The sequence below is a fragment of the Clavelina lepadiformis genome, chromosome 4, assembly GCF_947623445.1.
Source record: "Clavelina lepadiformis chromosome 4, kaClaLepa1.1, whole genome shotgun sequence".
Classification (NCBI taxonomy): domain Eukaryota; kingdom Metazoa; phylum Chordata; class Ascidiacea; order Aplousobranchia; family Clavelinidae; genus Clavelina; species Clavelina lepadiformis.
The window spans coordinates 9,311,596-9,328,825 of NC_135243.1; the positions used below are offsets into that span (position 1 = coordinate 9,311,596).

A 17,230-nucleotide genomic window follows, 5' to 3' on the forward strand; every position below is an offset into this window, starting at 1 on the left:
TTATAACTGTTTGCTGCTAATTTCTGATACCAATAAATGTATAAAGTTGTATTGTAATTAAATATACATTTATAAATACGGTAGAACAAGCTGTCTTATGAAAATAAACGTTCAGTTATGTTAGAAGAAAACTGCACAGGAAACAATTACACAGAAAAATAGCAAACTAAAACATCCAAACAAGAAATAAGAATACTACTGGTATAAATGCCTGTTATCTGAACATTATAAATCAAAATGGTAGGAAACACACATGTATCTATCGATGCCAAAGACTTTCTAGCAAATATTATTTGTATAGAATGACAAATCATGCGAAGAACTTGAACTATGTTATTCAACAGAAATTAATCAGTATTTATAATCAATAAGTTAAAATAACATTTCTAAGTTGCATTATTGGGTAGAAGTTTTACCACCATGATTATGCACTTCCATTTGATGGATGTTTTCAATTTTAATTAGATTGTATGATGTACAGTTGTTCCTCTGTATTTAGCCAAACTTGTTGTAAGCATATTTAGGTGAAATATATAAATTCTTTAACAGCTTCAAAAAAAAAATCTTTTATTTATTTTGGTAAATACAGTAATGGTCTCGTTTGGTAGTAGACCTACTATAACGTTGAAGTGTTTCATTGCATTCACATAATTGGTAACTTGGAGAAAATTTTCTGTGAAACTATTTTTTAAATCAAACCATTATTTCATTACTTACGTATATTTATTAGCAAGCATGTACAAAATCCACTTTGTTAGGCAAGAAAAACAGTTATTGTGTCAATGTGTATAACGTGTATATGACAAAACAAACTTCAAAAAAAATTAAAGCTAGCAATTTTGAATAAAATCTTCACTTTACAGTTACTTTACGTATTACTTTGTATATGAGTAACAGCAACACAAAAGAACACACAAAAAAGAAAAATTCTGCAGAAATATTAAATATACAAGCATGTAAGAGTTTTCTTCAGCTCAACAACACCCACTTATATAAAATGTGTGACAATACTGAAAAACTTTCAAAAGAAACTCGCATTCTTGCAGCTTGGCAATGAACATAAACAAAACACTACTTTGTCTTGTTAAAGGCAAGGAAAGCTACTACATCAAAGTAAAATGTAAACTGTGTAACCATAATGTGTAATATAGAACTCAATATAGAATCGATCTTGTGTGTGAAGTTTGATGAAACCTTGTGTATAACAAAAATGGCATAAAATACTTGGGAAAAAAACTAAATACTATGAGAAGATTCAGCAACAGCTGCCAGCACAGCATGACCCACCCTGGTTGATTGCATCACCCGACTCTAACAGATTAAACGGGTTTTCTTCCTTGACCTGAAAAAACATGCAATAGCAAATATTTTGTGCATCTGCTACGACAAGCCCTAAAAGATTTTAAACAAATTTTAACTCAAAAACAGCTACAATGCCAAACGTACAGAGCACAATTAAACAAATCTGCATCATTTTCTGCCGCATCATACCTCTGAATACTTTGCACAGCATGGAGCTTTCTGAAACATGAAATCCTCTTTGAATCGGGATTGTTTGAGAATTGCAGCAGTGTCACCATCAATAGTCATAGGAGCTCCATTTTTGAAAGTCAAGTTATGGTCAAACTGTAAGTACAGTCAGACTAGGTTAACCCGGAGCAATTTGTTTCAGCAAAAAATGTCGATTTAGTAAGGTATCTGTATAATAAAAATCGAAGGAAAACCACAGTGAAATCAGTTAGGACTGCATTAGATTGAGATGCAAAAACTGTATTGAAGATCCAATTGCGTCCAAAATGAATAATTTAATTAAAAGAAATTCGAAAATGGGTAGACAATTGCTGTTAAAACAATCATTGATGTGTGATTAGAAAAATTGATGTACAAATATAAAAAAACTTCTGTATTCCAGATTAGCGGGTGTATTTCTTATTGATTTGGCATATGAGTGAACGTGGGTCACAGACGATAAAATATTACATTGCATTAACTTCTTTATTACATTATGGTCACCTTCAGCTCATCAGATTGTTACTGATGGTGCCGTTATAGATTACTTGGCATTATAGACAATTATTTGAAATGTTCTAGGGAAGCAGTACATCTAGCTGGACGCAGGACAATGTTGGTTGGCTTTATCTCTTTCTCACTTTTATCTCATTTTGATTGTCAGTAACAGTGCCATTGTAGATCACTTGACTAGCGTTTCTATCTGCATCCTTTGGAAGTTTGAACAACCGATATACAACAGAGACAAATTTTGCATCACCTAAATAATAAAGCAAGAATTTATGAAACGGTACAAATAATGGTAATCAAACTACAAGTAATTAACAAAAACAATTTAGTTTAGAATTAAGTAAGGCCATAATAAATGACTCAAGTGTATCCATACTTTCTTACATACCAAGAATTTCTTTTAGTTCAGGTTTAGTAATTTTTAAATCACTGTAAGCAAAAGTTCTTGGTGTTTCAAAGCCAATATCCTTGGCAAGATCAAACAATTGTTTCCAGTGGAGAGCCCCACTAACGCATTCACCTTCATAATTGTACACAGGGTTGTTTGATGACATGATTGTCAAAACTGTGCAGCTTATTTACTGCTTACTGCAATTAAAACTGTGCAATCCACAATAAAGTTCTATTAATAAGTCTGCGGAAAATTTAAATCGGTTTTACATTTACCGATAAAATTTACCCCAAAGAACTTTGTGGCTGCGTATTTCATCTGAGAGCACTCGGTCTGCATAGACATCACTGAAATATAATTCTCCACCTTCTTTCAGGACACGATATGCTTCACTAAGAACCTCATGCTTGTCTTTACAAAGATTGATAACACAATTTGATCTTAAATAACGAAAATATTCTTGATTATTGAGGTTACTTGGTTATGTCGGTGAATCCTATTTTTATTCTCAAAACAGTCTGCTTACACAATAATGTCCACAGAGTTGTCTGCAATCCCAGCATCCTTTAACTTTTCGATATATCCTTTCACAAATTTAATGTTGGGCTTGTCAAATCCAAAAGCTTTCATGTGGTAATCGACATGACGGTTAGCAACCTCCAGCTGTTAAATGTTAAATAAATTACATAACAATGGATTGCAATTAGAAAGCTCTATATGAAGGAAGTTTCTAAAAACTAACCAACACAAAATACTTTGGTGCATAATCTATAAAGCAGCTTTTGATTTGTAACAGAAATAGAATAGCCAATACATCAGTTAACATCATTACAAGCATTCAATTTTTGCTGAAAATATCTTCAGTGTTAAAAACGGTAGCAAGAGCTTTGTATTGGAACAAGTAATTTAAAAGTTACTTTATTGTTGACTGCTAACAACGACAAGTATTCTTATGAGAAGTGAATCAACCTCCACTAACTATTATTTTACAATCAATTTATATTTAGAATGGCCAATGATTTTTAAGGTTTTATGGGAACCAAAACAGTCTCTTAAATTTCTTGAACGATCTCTCAAAATTTATACTTCTGAAACTATAGCACAATATTAATATGTGTGTTAAAAAAGGTCACAGTGTGTTAAAATTTCTTAGCAATCACCAAAGCATAACCTTAAAAAACCAATGGCAGTTTTTTCATTGTGACATTATCTACTATTTTACTTGATGTTTTATAGGCAGTTTGCCTATCTTTGGTGTGTGAATGATATAAGAAAGACCATACTGGCATCAAGAACAATTCTGAAATACAGTGGACGTCACATATAAGTGATGCATATAAAACGGATTTAATCGCGTTTATCGGATGAAATTTCTGCTTCGGTTGGTTTCTTATCCTTTTTGATGCATTTAACTTTGCTTTCAATGAATCTGTTATTGTATATAATGGATAAATTCCCCAGTTCCTTTGAAATATAACAACGTAACACATATAATGAATATAATATAACAGATTTATAATTTTGAAAAATTTTGTTAGCCGAAATCATTCAGTTACCTCCGTTTGTTCTAAAGATACGTAAACTGCACTATGTTGAGGTAATTGCCTAATTAACAGCTCTACAGTCTTTCATTTGCATTACGTGACAAATTCGTTTGGTTATATAATACTCAAAAAAATATCTGTCGCCTACAGTCAATTTGTAAAGAAGTTATACCCTTCAACCATTCAAAGAAAAAACGTTATTTTGTTACCACAAAAATGTTATTACCAATTACCTTTACAGTATATATGGTATAATGATGTATGCAGTAATTATTTTCACAACGGAATACATAAAACATTTAATGGTCTTGAAAATGTATAGCGTAAAATTATCTGATTGACATCAAAATTATCTATCCAACATTTTGTTGATAGGAACAGCGAATAAAATATAGTATATCATTTCGTATACAAGAATAACTTTACGACTTGTAATTAATTCCAAGTAAGAGACATAACATATAGCAGCCTTGGAAGCCTGCAGGATTAAGGGATATATGCAAAAAAGATTTACTAAATTTACATAGCATGATCATAAGCAGCATTTCCAATTAAATTTGGATATATACTATACAATATACATGTACATACTGTATTTATACATATATATGCAAACTTTGTATTGAGCAGTTTTTTATCCTGTTACTGTTAGCGAACTTAACAACTTCAGATTTCTGTGTACAAAAACTTAGAGCATGCACTTGCTTCTCTTAACTCTTTGTGCAGTATATGCGGAATAACTGTTCATGGGTATCATACAAGTACCAAAACATACAGCAGCTAGAGCTAACTGTTAATAATTTTATTGGTACATTTAAAAAGTTTAATCTCTTATTTAATAATTAGCTATTTGAAACAATGGAGTACCTGTTCATCAGTCATGTCAATGCCAATGACAAAGCCATCTTTTCCAACAAGTTTGCTAAGTGCATAGCAATCTCTTCCACTGCCACTTCCAAGGTCCAAAATTTTCATGTCTTCTAAGCAATCTGGAACTACTAAACCACATCCATAATACTTGCTGACAACTTCATCATGGATTAGGGCCATCACATCTCTAACATACTTTGGCATTTTTTGAGCAGGAGTGGTACATGCGGTTGTTTGCAAGTCATCAGCAGTCTGCAATTTTTTTCCTAAACAAAAAAGTTGAAGTTTTACTGATCACTATATGTAGATCCAAAAATTAATTTGTTGCAGTCAAACTATTAAACAACATCTGGTAGCTACAGTATTTCTAAATCTTACAGTTTAATTTTACAACTTCTTGAAATTACAAAATTCTCAATACCATAATAATCTTTTACGTCATCTGTTATGTCGTTTGTCTTAGCAGGGCAGCAGGAGGACATGATACTATGTTCTTACTTCCGTATTTAGATTGTCAAACCTGTAACAGAACATTTCTTCATCTTAAAAAAGAAACTTTTTTTAAACCCCCTAACAATGACAACAAAAATTGGCTATGTAGCGGTTAATCTAACCAGGTATAATATCTCTTTTGGAGCTAAGCTTTTCAACCTTTTGTAGGCAGCGACTCAAATCTTATTTATAAAAAAACTTTGGCATCCTAACAATGTGCAATAATGTGTATGCATAATGCACAAAACTAATGCACCTTAAATGCATCAATGAACCTCATGAACATCAGTACTATGAGTGCACCCATAGGATACTATGCAATTTGGTAATTGACAACTAACAAAAATAACGATAGCAATATATTTTTGATAATTATAACATTTTTTGTCATGAGTGGGCATTGGAGATTGCTTTGCTGCTTGGTTTGGCTTTTATCTGCCTTCCAATTTTTTTCAATGATCCTGTCAATAGATTACACCATGTAACAAAAATTTAGTTGTGACGATTTTTTAATATTTTCTGAAACATATTACTGAGTAAAACATATTTCTGGCAATTTTTTGTCTCAAATGTTGTATAAAAATGTTATTTTAAGCTTTTTAAACTTTCAGCACCCTGTTTTTTCTAACTCTGATTGTAAATTCGTTATAACATTGGTGCACTGTGACGTCACAATGGCCCAACATTTTAACTTCATAATTGTAGCCTGTATCGTAACAATGATCATTCTTGGCATAGTCTCAGTGAGCCAGTATACCAAGGTTGCCACATTGACTATTTTATTGTTACTGGTATCTTATCAGGTTAATTACAGGTAGCGTGATTCTCGATAAATTGAGGGATGTCATCATCACGTAAATGTAAGCTGTCTGCTGATAGTTTTTGCTATGTCTGTGGTCTATACATTAGTTTAAAGCAAGTGAAATACAGAATAAAGGTAGAAGCAAAATTTTCTAACGCTTATGAACTTTATTTTGGCATGAAAATTGGTGACCAAGATAAACACTGGGCACCTCGTGTGATCTGCGGAACATGCCGATCAAATTTGAATGGCTCGCCTAGAGGAGACCGGCATTCGATGCCATTTGCTATTCCGAGAATCTGGAGAGAACCCCAAAATCATACAGATGACTGCTATTTCTGTATGGTTGACATTTCAAGGTTTAGAAGAACTAAAAACCGACGTGACATTGTATATCCTTCTATACCGTCTTCTATTGCACCTGTTCCGCATAGCAGTGAGTTGCCACTGCCCAAACCACCGAGCAAAAAAGCTCCAGAAGATTTAGCAGGGTCTGAAGATATTGAAAAAGACTCCGATGATGAATTCAACATATCTCATACAGACTTGATTTCAGAACCACACTTCCCAAGCCAACAAGAATTAAATGATTTAATTAGAGACATGGGGCTCACTAAGTCAAATGCCGAACTTCTGATTTCAAGGTTGAAACAATGGGACTTATTAGATTTGTCATGTCGATGTTCTTTGTCGAGAAAAAGGCATGAAAGATTTTCAAGGTATTTTTCTGTGGCAGGCTCTCTTTGCTTCTGTAGTAATGTTGATAACCTTTTTGAAGAAATAGGAATAGCTCAATCATGACCCAAAGGAGTGGCGCCTATTTATAGACAGTTCTTCCCAAAGTTTGAAATGTGTCCTCCTTAACAATGGAAACCAGTATCCATCTATACCCGTTGACCATTCTGTCCAAATGAGAGAAGATTACAAAAATGTAAAGTTTCTTCTTGAAAGTATTAACCATGCTAGATACAACTCTGTGGAGGTTCGACTTATGCTCCAGTGTAAAGAACTTGAAAATAAAATGACTACGAGAGAAGCAGAAGCATGGAATGCATTTCGAGAAGTAGTTAATTTTTTTCTCGGTAGTAAACGAAGCGAGGACTATAAAGTTTTGGTGAACAATCTGATGGAGGAATACGAAAAATTGGGATGTCGTATGTCCTTGAAAATGCATTACCTGCACTCTCACCTTGATTTTTTTAGTTCAAATATGGGTGTGTAAGCGAAGAACATGGTGAAAGGTTTCACCAGGACATTTCTGATATGGAAAGAAGATACCAAGGAAGGTGGAGTCGCAACATGATGGGGGTTTATTTGTGGTCATAACACGAGAAGATTTCTCAGTTCAGAGACGCAAATCACGCAAACAAAACCACTTCTGAAGTTTTTTGGAATGTTTGCAATATGGATCCTTACATAATGCATTACTAGGCTATATTATGGACAATACTTCTATGTGTTAGCGTGTTTGTGAGTCTTATACAAAATAATGCTTATTAATACTGAAAAATTTTGGGTAAAATCAGAAAAAGCGATATTTCTTGAAAATTTAGGACACTTCAGGGAAAATATTTGCATTTTTGTGATTAGTTCCGAGTAGCAAAACACAATACATAAACATTTTTAGGCAACTAAAAATTTCGCAAAATTTTGTTACATGGTGTTATTTTTACAATTCATCAGCACTTTACTCTTTTTTTTGGAAAAAACATAGAAATAGTAACTTCTGTTAATATTTTTTGAATGAAGGGAAGCATTCAGGAGATAATACTTTGAAAATAAAATCCAGGTACAAACGTGGTAACATACATACCCTATGTCACTAAGTAACAATAACAAGTGGCTATGTACCGGTGAGCAATTACAGACTAAGTTCTCTAATTTTCCCGTATGGTGGTATGAATTATGGTATCACAACATTCATACTCGATCAGGATAAGCTAGGGAAAGTCTTGCCTGGGCTTATTACTTGTTTTATTTCAACTATAAAAGCTACTGCCATTGTTTTGTGATACGCCATTATGCTTTTTTTAATACTGTTGGGACTTGGTTCAAGTGCTAATAAACACGTGTGTAGTGCACACCAAACAATCGCTTATCTGCTGAGTCATATGATCATGGAGGTAACCATACAAACGACAACATACATTCCTAGTTTACAACCTTGCACTTTTAATAGAAATAAGTAAATAACTTATAGTCTTAAACTTTATTGAAATACCTGGCAACACCTTAGTTAACGTTAACAGTATACCAGATTTAGTAACTAAAGTCACCCCCAGGTAACTACTGTAAAATTCTCGCTGAGTCAACAAGGCTTCGCAGAACCATTGTTAAAATGCCAAGTCATGATACTACATTGCTGTGTGAGATCCTTAAAAATTTGATGATGCAATAAAAATTAATAATCCATGTGATGCTGTGGGCAGTTGACAAGGTCAAGGTCATTTCGAATGGACACGTCGTGGAGGCAGGCTATCATGCAGCTTCAAGTAGGCCTAGGCCTATATGCAGAATGCAACCTTTAATTTTATTATTACCTTTTATTGCAACCTTACCATAAGTGAATTAAAACTAGGCCAATAAGGAATAATATGCATTGCTGATAAAAGGTCTCCTAGTCTAAGCCATTATTGTGTAACATCTTCGTTGGAAGCTATTTTTTGCAGTTTTTTTCACCTCTCTTAAATGTATTTTAAATATGAATTTAATATAAACGCATTCTAGGTTTGGTGCCCGTCCTAACCTTCTATCGTTGTAGCATCACTATAATTTACATATTGCACGTTTTAGGCCCTTGGGCTTTGCCGCTTTTTCCCGTTCATTGATTGTGAGCATACTTCTTGTTTGACCATATTACAGCAAGGTTAGCACCATACTTTTCGTTCACGACTGTGAATGATGAATAATAAACAATACAATTATATTTAACTCCTCCCTCAAGCCTAAGTTTGACTTTAATTAAACCCTACACCTTTAAATAAGTAAATCTATTTTTGCATGTATCCATTCTATTAACTAATCGCCCGTATCTTTAACCACGAGCTGCGTGACCAACTTTCGGTGTAAAGGTCATTTTCTAGTTTAAACATTTATCTCTTGACTTCATCTGACTCTAGCTTTAGAGAGGATTCAGAATTCATGTGTTGTGCATCTACTATCTTGCATTTGTATGCAATCAAAATCATTCGATTTGCATCACTTTTTGTGCATCCTGCTTTCTTATTTCTTGTTCCTCCTTTTCTAAAATGTTTTATGGTACAGTATTGCAGTATTACAGACTGCAGTAGATTCTAGTGGTGAAGCTTGATGTTTTTGTGAATTTTGTACCGATATAGAGGTAAAGTAGTCTCTCCACTACTGTTTTGCATTTTTATTCCAAATCATAGGCATACATTTGTTACATTTCTGCATTAAAGCAGAGGATATTATATCTAGGATTATTAATGTGATTTCAGTAAATCTTTCAATTTTATACTTTTTGCTCAAAAGGTTCTGTCGCTGGGGTTTTATATCGTTATGGCAAAGTGTAAGTCTGTGGTAGAGCTGTTTTATGATGTTGTATCACCGTATAGTTATATCACATTTGAGGCTTTGATTAGATACAACAAGAAATTTACCAGCATGGATTTAAAACTGAAACCATTTTATCTCAGCGCTGTTATGGGTGCAACAAACAATTCACCTCCAGGTTTAGTTCCAGCAAGGGCACAGTATATGGGTAAAGATTTATACCGTTTGTCAAAATACTATGACATTCCATTTAAATGGCCAAAAGATATAGGAAATGTGATGTTTCAGAAAGGAACTCTTTCCACTCAAAGGTTACTTACCAGTATCGAAAAACATTGTCCTGAAAACTTGGAAGCTGTTAGCAGGGAATTATTTTTACGTGTCTGGTATAAAGATGAAGATGTTTCTACCTCAAACAGCTTAAAAGAAGCCTGCAACACCATTGGTATATCCCAGGATAAAATTAAAACCATTGTGAATGATATCACCAATTCAGAGATCAAACAGAAATTAAGAGACACAACACAAAAAGCTCTTGATTTTGGAGCATTTGGAGCTCCAACATATGTTGGTCATTTTAGCAACGATCCAAGAATGTTTTTCGGGAGTGACCGTTTATTTATGCTTGCTCATTATTTAAACGAACAGTATCCTGGTCCCCTTAAAGAGCTAAAAGTTTAGTACCATAGAATTTTGGGGATAATCGTGTTTACACATAATATAATTTTAATGCACTTGATTACTTGAATCTTGATTTAATGGCGCTGTCATTGTAATTTTATTCATACTTTGAATTGCATGACGATTTTAGTAGTATGATTTTTCATCTGTTTGCTAATTTTGCATTGCAATTCTGATTTCTTTGTTAAGAATGGGATAATTTCATTTAAGTAGAACTACAATGGAATCTCTTTAACTCAATGCAATTTTGTCAGCCTTGATGAAACATCTATTAAAATGCATGTGAGCAACTAAAGATAACTTGGAATTGTTCAATGTCATGTGCCATTCATCGAACTAATTAAAATGATTCGCATTTATGAATGGATTCTTTTGAAACTACCATACATTAAAGGTTGTCCACTCCCATACATTAAAGGCTTTACCGATGGCAAAAACGAGTTCAGTAATATTTAAATTTCAATTCAAGCGACATTAAAATTTAATTTTTACTACACAGTCATGTTACCTACGATAATTAATCATCAGCAATGATAACAAATTGTTTTTAGATACTTTTCTGCTTGTAAATAGGGCTACAAACGAACAGTATTTAATTGCTTGTAGTTCAATTTAATGTTTAATATTGAATTGTGTACATCCTCAGACATCTACTGTTTTACAGTGTGTCTCAAAATGTTCTAACTGAAAGGCAGCTGAAGAAAAAACTGACAAACAATGTGCTGGAAAGTGATTGTTGAAGTGCATCTAATATAATTCTAGAGTCATGTTTTCTTGGTTATCAGTCGTTAATTTTTCCAGCTTAGTTTAGCTGCACTATTATACACGAAAGTAGCAATGGCTATTACAATTAAGTTTTCTTACAGCAATTGCTACTTCATGGTATTTAAAAGTTTTGTTTCTCCCACCTTATCTTTTTTGGTAAAATGGTGACAGCCTTTAATTTTTGTGTGGTTCTGTCTGGGAATGTGTTGTTTTATTACCAACAATTTGTATGGTTCTGTAAGGCTATTTTATTTATAACTATTTCAAGTAGTGTTGTGTGGTTGAATTAATATGTAAGTACAGTACTGTATCCTAAGCTAAATTGAGTGTTTTTCCATGAATTGTCATAGCTTCAGTGCTCAATCCTAATTTAATCAATAAAATTTACTATAGGAGTATTTTCAAATATCACCTGGTCGTGGTTTTAACATTTTCTTAATCTTCAAGACAAGATATCTTGAACAACTTAAATATGGTAAGAGAGAAAGTTACTGTTGACCTCTTCTATGACATCCTGTCACCTTACAGTTGGGTTGGATTTGAAGCTTTGACAAGATACAGACAAAAATATGATTTTATTGATTTACGTTTGAGGCCAGTATTTCTTGGTGGCATTATGAGTGGCACTGGCAACAAACCCCCAGGCATGGTGCCTGCTAAAGCAAAATATATGCGGCATGATTTGGAGCGTTTATGTAAATATTTTGATTTGCCATTCAATAGACCGAAAAATGAATTTGAGGTGTTATTTAAGAAAGGTTCATTATCAGCACAACGGTTACTGACTTTAGTTGCAAGTAAGTATCCTTTGAAGCTGGAAGACTTATCCCGCCAGCTTTCTATAAGAGTTTGGTCGAAAGATTTGGATGTTACCACAATCGATAGTCTAACTTCGGCTTGCAAAGATGCAGGTTTCTCCGAAAGTGAAATCAACAGCCTAATAAACGATTTCAATTCAGAGAATGTCAAAAAGGCACTGCAAGAAACAACAGCACTTGCTATGCAGTTCAATGCTTTTGGTGTACCCACGTATGTGGCCCATCTTCCTGATGGCCCACAAGTTTTCTTTGGTACAGATCGGTTATTTATGCTTGCTCATTTTCTGAAAGTGCCTTTTCCTGGTGCGCTTAATAATTTCAAATCGTCTAAGTTATAAATGCATCTGAAATGCACAATCTGCAATTCAATTCAGACTATATCTTTGCTTTTAAATAAAAATTAATTCTTATCGATATTTCGCAATAGGTATATATATAATTTCTTAAGCAATGTTTATGATGTATTGTATTAGCATAACATGAAGCACAGTAAAGTGGTGGTGGTTATGACTCATATGTAGAACGAATACAGAAGCCAAAACAGCAGAAAACAATAAATGAAGCAAAATGCATTGGTTCTTGTGTTCGTTATATGTAATTAATTTGTTGATCCTTATTATTCCAAATAACACTTAGTGTTTATATTATATAGAAATATGCAAAAGTATTTTGAGATTTATCTGTTGTTTAGTAAAGAGATTTGTTGTCAATTGTGCTGCATCTTTTGTTTATTGTTATAAAAAATTTCAATAATGATTGAAAATAAAATTATAATTTTCATGCACTAGATGTTATTTTATGTAACTAAGTTCCACGACATTAAAATCAATAAACTTCATTATTGTTGGGACCAATTCCTAAGCATGTTTATTGATGCAATCATCGTTATACGCTGAAGAAAGTTTTATTTAGAGCAGGGGTCCTTAAACTTTTTGGCACACGCCCCCCTTGACGGTACCTAAAAAATCCGCGCCTCACCTCATTGCAAAATAAAAAAGCATTAAACAAAACAACAATTTATTTTCAATTAACTTTCATTAATGTGACGAATGTAGTTGTTTTTGGGAAACCAAACGTTTAATTCGAGGTTTTGTAGAAGATAATGCACATCTTTAATGAAGAATGTAGAAGATAATGCACATTTGTCATCTCTCGCGCCCCCCATATGAAACTTACACGCCCCCCAGTTTAAGAACCACTGATTTAGAGCAAAACTTGCGAGAGTTCTTTCTTTGCACCAATAACAGAATAACTACACCAAGACTGCTATAGGTAATATTCCGTTTTCAATGGTATGTCACATTATGCGTCAATAATTATATTAAACACACAAAAATATAATAAAGATTGATTTGGAGCTTATGTAATATATGTGGTTAAACAAAAATTATGATAAAAAATAGTCAGGAAATGTGATATTAAGATAATAAGCTAATAAAAATAATTGATCAGAACCGAAAAAAAGCTCAGGTCCTGTACGAAAGTGAGCAACATAGGTAGGAACTCCAAATACTCCTTGACCAATTGCAAGTTTCGTATTGTTTTTCAGTATACGTTTTATGTCTTCTTCTTTTGTTGCATGAAGCAAAAACTCAGATTTTCTCTCAGAAATACCTGCATTATGTAAAGTTACTCTCAAACTTTCAACAGAAGTTGCATCCTGATCTTTCGACCAGATCCTTAAAAACATTTCACGTGAAACCTCTTCAAGGAGTTTTGGAGAGTACTTGTTAACAGCTATAAGGAGACGCTGCATTGAAAGCGAACCTTTTCGAAACATTACATAATCCATAGCTTGAGGCATATTATATGGCAGGTTAAAGTATTCACCCAAGCTTTCAAGATCCGTTTTCATGTAGATTCTCTTGGCTTTCAATCCATTGGGTTTGCTTCTAACTCCTTTAAATAAAGCACCCAGCAATACTGGTTGCAATCTCAAACTCATGTGATCACATTTTTTGTTGCATCGCGTTAATGCCTCAAATGTTGCCCAGCTGTATGGAGAAATAACATCATAAAACAAATCTACAATCACTTTCTTGGACATGGCATTATATCATCAAAACCTGTTGCAAAAATAACAACAATTATATGCACTAATAGCATGGAGCTCTCCAGATAGACAAATAATGGTTAATAATTGATTTATGTCAGGGGTTCTTAACCTTTTTATAGTCGTGGCCCACTTGCGATTTGAAATTATTCCGTGGTTCACATCTTCAAGAAACGGAAAGGGAATTACCACGAGTCTAGACATGCATTGGCAAAGTTGTTTGGAGTTTTGGGCGACACAAAATCATTTAAACCATTATAAGTTAAATCATATAATTCGATCAAACAACAATGCTAATTTGGACATCACAAAATTTTCACGAACTAAATAAAACTAAAATTTTCACCAACTTTACAATTTTCCAAATAGCTCTGTGGCCCACCGGTTAAGAAGAACTCATGGTCTAAAAGTTTTCAATCAGGCATTCAGGCTTCGGTCCTGGCTGGCGGTATAGTGTCAAGTAGAGAAGTGGCATTATAACCTAGCCTAACCTTTTTTCAAATCGATTCCTTTTTCATAGTTACAGTATATCAGTATAGTATATATATTTAATTTCAACGTGTGTTTGTGCAAAAACCAAACTATACTGGGTTATGCTGATCAAGCTGCAGTTTAAATTGTTTGTTACGGTTGCAATAAGAAAATTGAACTAATTTCATTAATGTCTAGGAATTTAACTTTATTGCTTTGAAAGCCAACTTTACAATTTTCCAAATAGCTCTGCGGCCCACCGGTTAAGAAGAACCCATGATTTATATTGTAGAACACAAACAGCAAAATACCATAAACAGTAACTTGCGATTTTGTTATACAATATAAATCATGGGTTCTTACGTATAGAAAATACATGCGTACACGCTACATAGGTATACGAGCTGAGGCTTTTGGCAAGTTTAAAATATTAAATAGAATTTTTAAGTGCAAAAGTAAGGACTCTGATAAATCATTTAATGGTATTATAAGGTGGTATCTCAATGTTCATACCAAGACTGAAGAAAGTCCTTGTACGGTTTCCTTGGTGAATACCTCACCGCTCAAGCCCTGGTTGCTGACCAAATTGCAGAGTTTGGCATAAGCGCACTCTATACTGCTTTTCATGACCTTCAGTGCCGAACTTAAGGTGCGTTATTTTGCACTTAATTACTTTGTATTATTTATTGTTTGGTATTGACTGTGAGGAGCGAAAAGTATGGTGCTAACCTCATTGTACACTGGTCAAACAAATACACTCAGAAACAGTCAAGTAACGGGAAAAAGCGGCAAAGCTCTGAGGACTCATAACGTGCAATGAATGTTACGTGAAGACAAAACCAAACACTAACAACAACAATGAACACAAAGAAAAATAGGTATCAGTGTCAGTACTTACATTAATATTAATAGACTTGGACAGAACTTCGGTGAACTCAATTTTAATCTGATTTAACAATTGAATAAGTCAAACTGTAATTTCGATTTGTGCATCTAAGTGCTCAGTTCCATTGCGTTTGAGCATTTCGTCGCTGCACTTGCGGCATAAATATGTTTTCGTTCCCAGGGTATATCATTTCAACAAAGGTGAAGTCCCTAACATCTTCCAGACATGCCACAAATTTGTTTTTATTACTTTATTAAATAATACTGTACTACCAAAGTCATTATATAGCCCATAATGCTAAAGTAAAATTGCACGATTTTTAACAAGATCAAGAAAGTAGGTCTGGTAGGGCAATTTGTTGGAAAACATTTTTTCAAACAGCAATTCAGCATGTTTCATGGCTACAGTAGGCCTAATGTTTTGGAAATAAATACAACGTCTCGCCTAAAAGTCCTGTTGAAAGCATAAGCAACTAACTCGAAATGCGAAAAAAGAGGACATTTGGGCATTTTTGAGCGTCCTCGGAGGACCATTTACTTTTCTTGAGAAAAGAGGACAAATCCTCTTAAAAGAGGACGTATGGTAGGCCTATTATATACAAGTTGTTAAATGTTGTAGACCTGTATATAAGAGTACATTTACGTATGCGTATGTATAAAAGTACATGTATATTCCTACAGGAGACTGCTGAGACCGATATATAAAAAATTTTATACCACCAAGTTCTTTTCTCTGCCAGCAAATTGAAACGGTAAAGTTCAGGATTTTTTGTAAGAAAGAGTAAATTTCTACGAAAAATAACTAAACAACAAATACATAGCCTATAGGTTGTAAAAGCCAAGTTTAGGTCGAGTTTGTTCATGTTGTAGTACCGTATGTCACGAATACGCCACATGGATTGCCGACGTCACAGTCTCACAGATTATTAGTTATAGCACTTTGCAAAAGGCTTAAAAAGAAGTGCGGCAGATATAATGCCCAAAATTTATATTTAATGATATACGGGTGACTGCCCACGGTATTGTACTCGTAGGCATAAATGCTCTGATTTGCTTTTTCAATTAAGTATGAATGAAAAGTTTGCATCGGGCAATTTCAAGGAGAACAACTTATTAACACAATTGTCTTTACGAAGTGATTTAAGTACGATGAAAGTATGAAACGGAATCGGAATCTTTTCAAATGCTATGTACAAAATAGCTTTATATTATTTTATGATACAATTGTACTGTGCTCTATATATACCGTCAAGATATTTTGTTGAAATCTTGATCAGAAATTACTACGTTTGTCAATGGCGCCCCAAATGCGCAGAACGCAAAAATATTTTTAAGTCTTCAAATGAAATTTATATTCTCCAATTTGTACAAACAGTAGCTGGCAAACTAAAACGGACAATTTTAAAATGCTACATCGGCTACAACTATTTTGTAACGTCGTATAACCCGATTATTTTATGTGTTGCAAAGATCAGCCAAGTTTCTAGGAACAAAGCTGGTGCTGCGTAAGGTCAGTATTCGTTTCAACCTTACATTTTGCAAAAGTTTTTAAAAACTGGTTTTAAAATTCCGACGCTCATACACCTTGCCAAAATGCCGTGGCGCAAATTTTGTGTTTTGACACTTTACAAAATGAGACCTATTCTTATTTTTTACGTACAATAGCAGTAGGGTTGCCATCAATGTTCCCTCTAAGCTGCGCGCGTGCGCAAATGCGCACTGCTGACACGGTCTCCGCGCACAGAAAATCTGTGCTGCGCACAAGAAAAACATCCAACCTGAATTGAAAATAAATAACTATTTTTATTGAATAGAAACCGCGGCTACTATTTTTTATTTTTGAACGTTTTGTGCGGCTTCTATTTTTATTACATGAAGTACCGGTAGTGTTGATTAGGTGACAATAAAATTCTGCGCTCTCTTTTG

General features: G+C 33.8%; 4 protein-coding genes and 1 pseudogene across 5 annotated transcripts; 3 read left to right on the forward strand and 2 right to left on the reverse strand.

Moving 5' to 3' along the window:
• Positions 1-701: 701 nt before the first annotated feature.
• Positions 702-5,350, reverse strand: LOC143452076 (arsenite methyltransferase-like). Its single transcript, XM_076952910.1, has 8 exons — positions 5,246-5,350; positions 4,822-5,090; positions 2,937-3,073; positions 2,699-2,850; positions 2,408-2,539; positions 2,151-2,269; positions 1,492-1,626; positions 702-1,342 (listed from the first exon to the last, which is right to left on the reverse strand). Exons 1-8 carry the CDS (start codon positions 5,304-5,306, stop codon positions 1,256-1,258), a joined length of 1,092 nt encoding a protein of 363 aa, XP_076809025.1. The 5' UTR covers positions 5,307-5,350; the 3' UTR covers positions 702-1,255.
• A 439-nt stretch (positions 5,351-5,789) lies between these two features.
• Positions 5,790-7,785, forward strand: LOC143452081 (uncharacterized). Its single transcript, XM_076952916.1, has 2 exons — positions 5,790-6,176; positions 6,315-7,785. The coding sequence occupies exons 1-2, from the start codon at positions 6,158-6,160 to the stop codon at positions 6,917-6,919; spliced, it is 624 nt and encodes a 207-aa protein (XP_076809031.1). The 5' UTR covers positions 5,790-6,157; the 3' UTR covers positions 6,920-7,785.
• Positions 7,786-8,439: 654 nt separating this feature from the next.
• On the forward strand, positions 8,440-11,470 carry LOC143452079 (glutathione S-transferase kappa 1 pseudogene; annotated as a pseudogene).
• A 79-nt stretch (positions 11,471-11,549) lies between these two features.
• On the forward strand, positions 11,550-12,679 carry LOC143452078 (glutathione S-transferase kappa 1-like). Its single transcript, XM_076952913.1, has one exon. It carries the CDS (start codon positions 11,550-11,552, stop codon positions 12,231-12,233), a length of 684 nt encoding a protein of 227 aa, XP_076809028.1. The 3' UTR covers positions 12,234-12,679.
• Positions 12,680-12,737: 58 nt separating this feature from the next.
• On the reverse strand, positions 12,738-15,310 carry LOC143452080 (glutathione S-transferase kappa 1-like). Of its 2 annotated transcripts, XM_076952915.1 has the most exons (3): positions 14,061-15,310; positions 13,726-13,889; positions 12,738-13,509 (listed from the first exon to the last, which is right to left on the reverse strand). In XM_076952915.1, the coding sequence occupies exons 1-3, from the start codon at positions 14,150-14,152 to the stop codon at positions 13,283-13,285; spliced, it is 483 nt and encodes a 160-aa protein (XP_076809030.1). In that variant the 5' UTR covers positions 14,153-15,310; the 3' UTR covers positions 12,738-13,282. The 2 variants fall into 2 exon arrangements, with proteins under 2 accessions (XP_076809030.1, XP_076809029.1); XM_076952914.1 differs by having other exon boundaries at positions 12,738-13,961; positions 14,061-14,149.
• Positions 15,311-17,230: the final 1,920 nt, after the last annotated feature.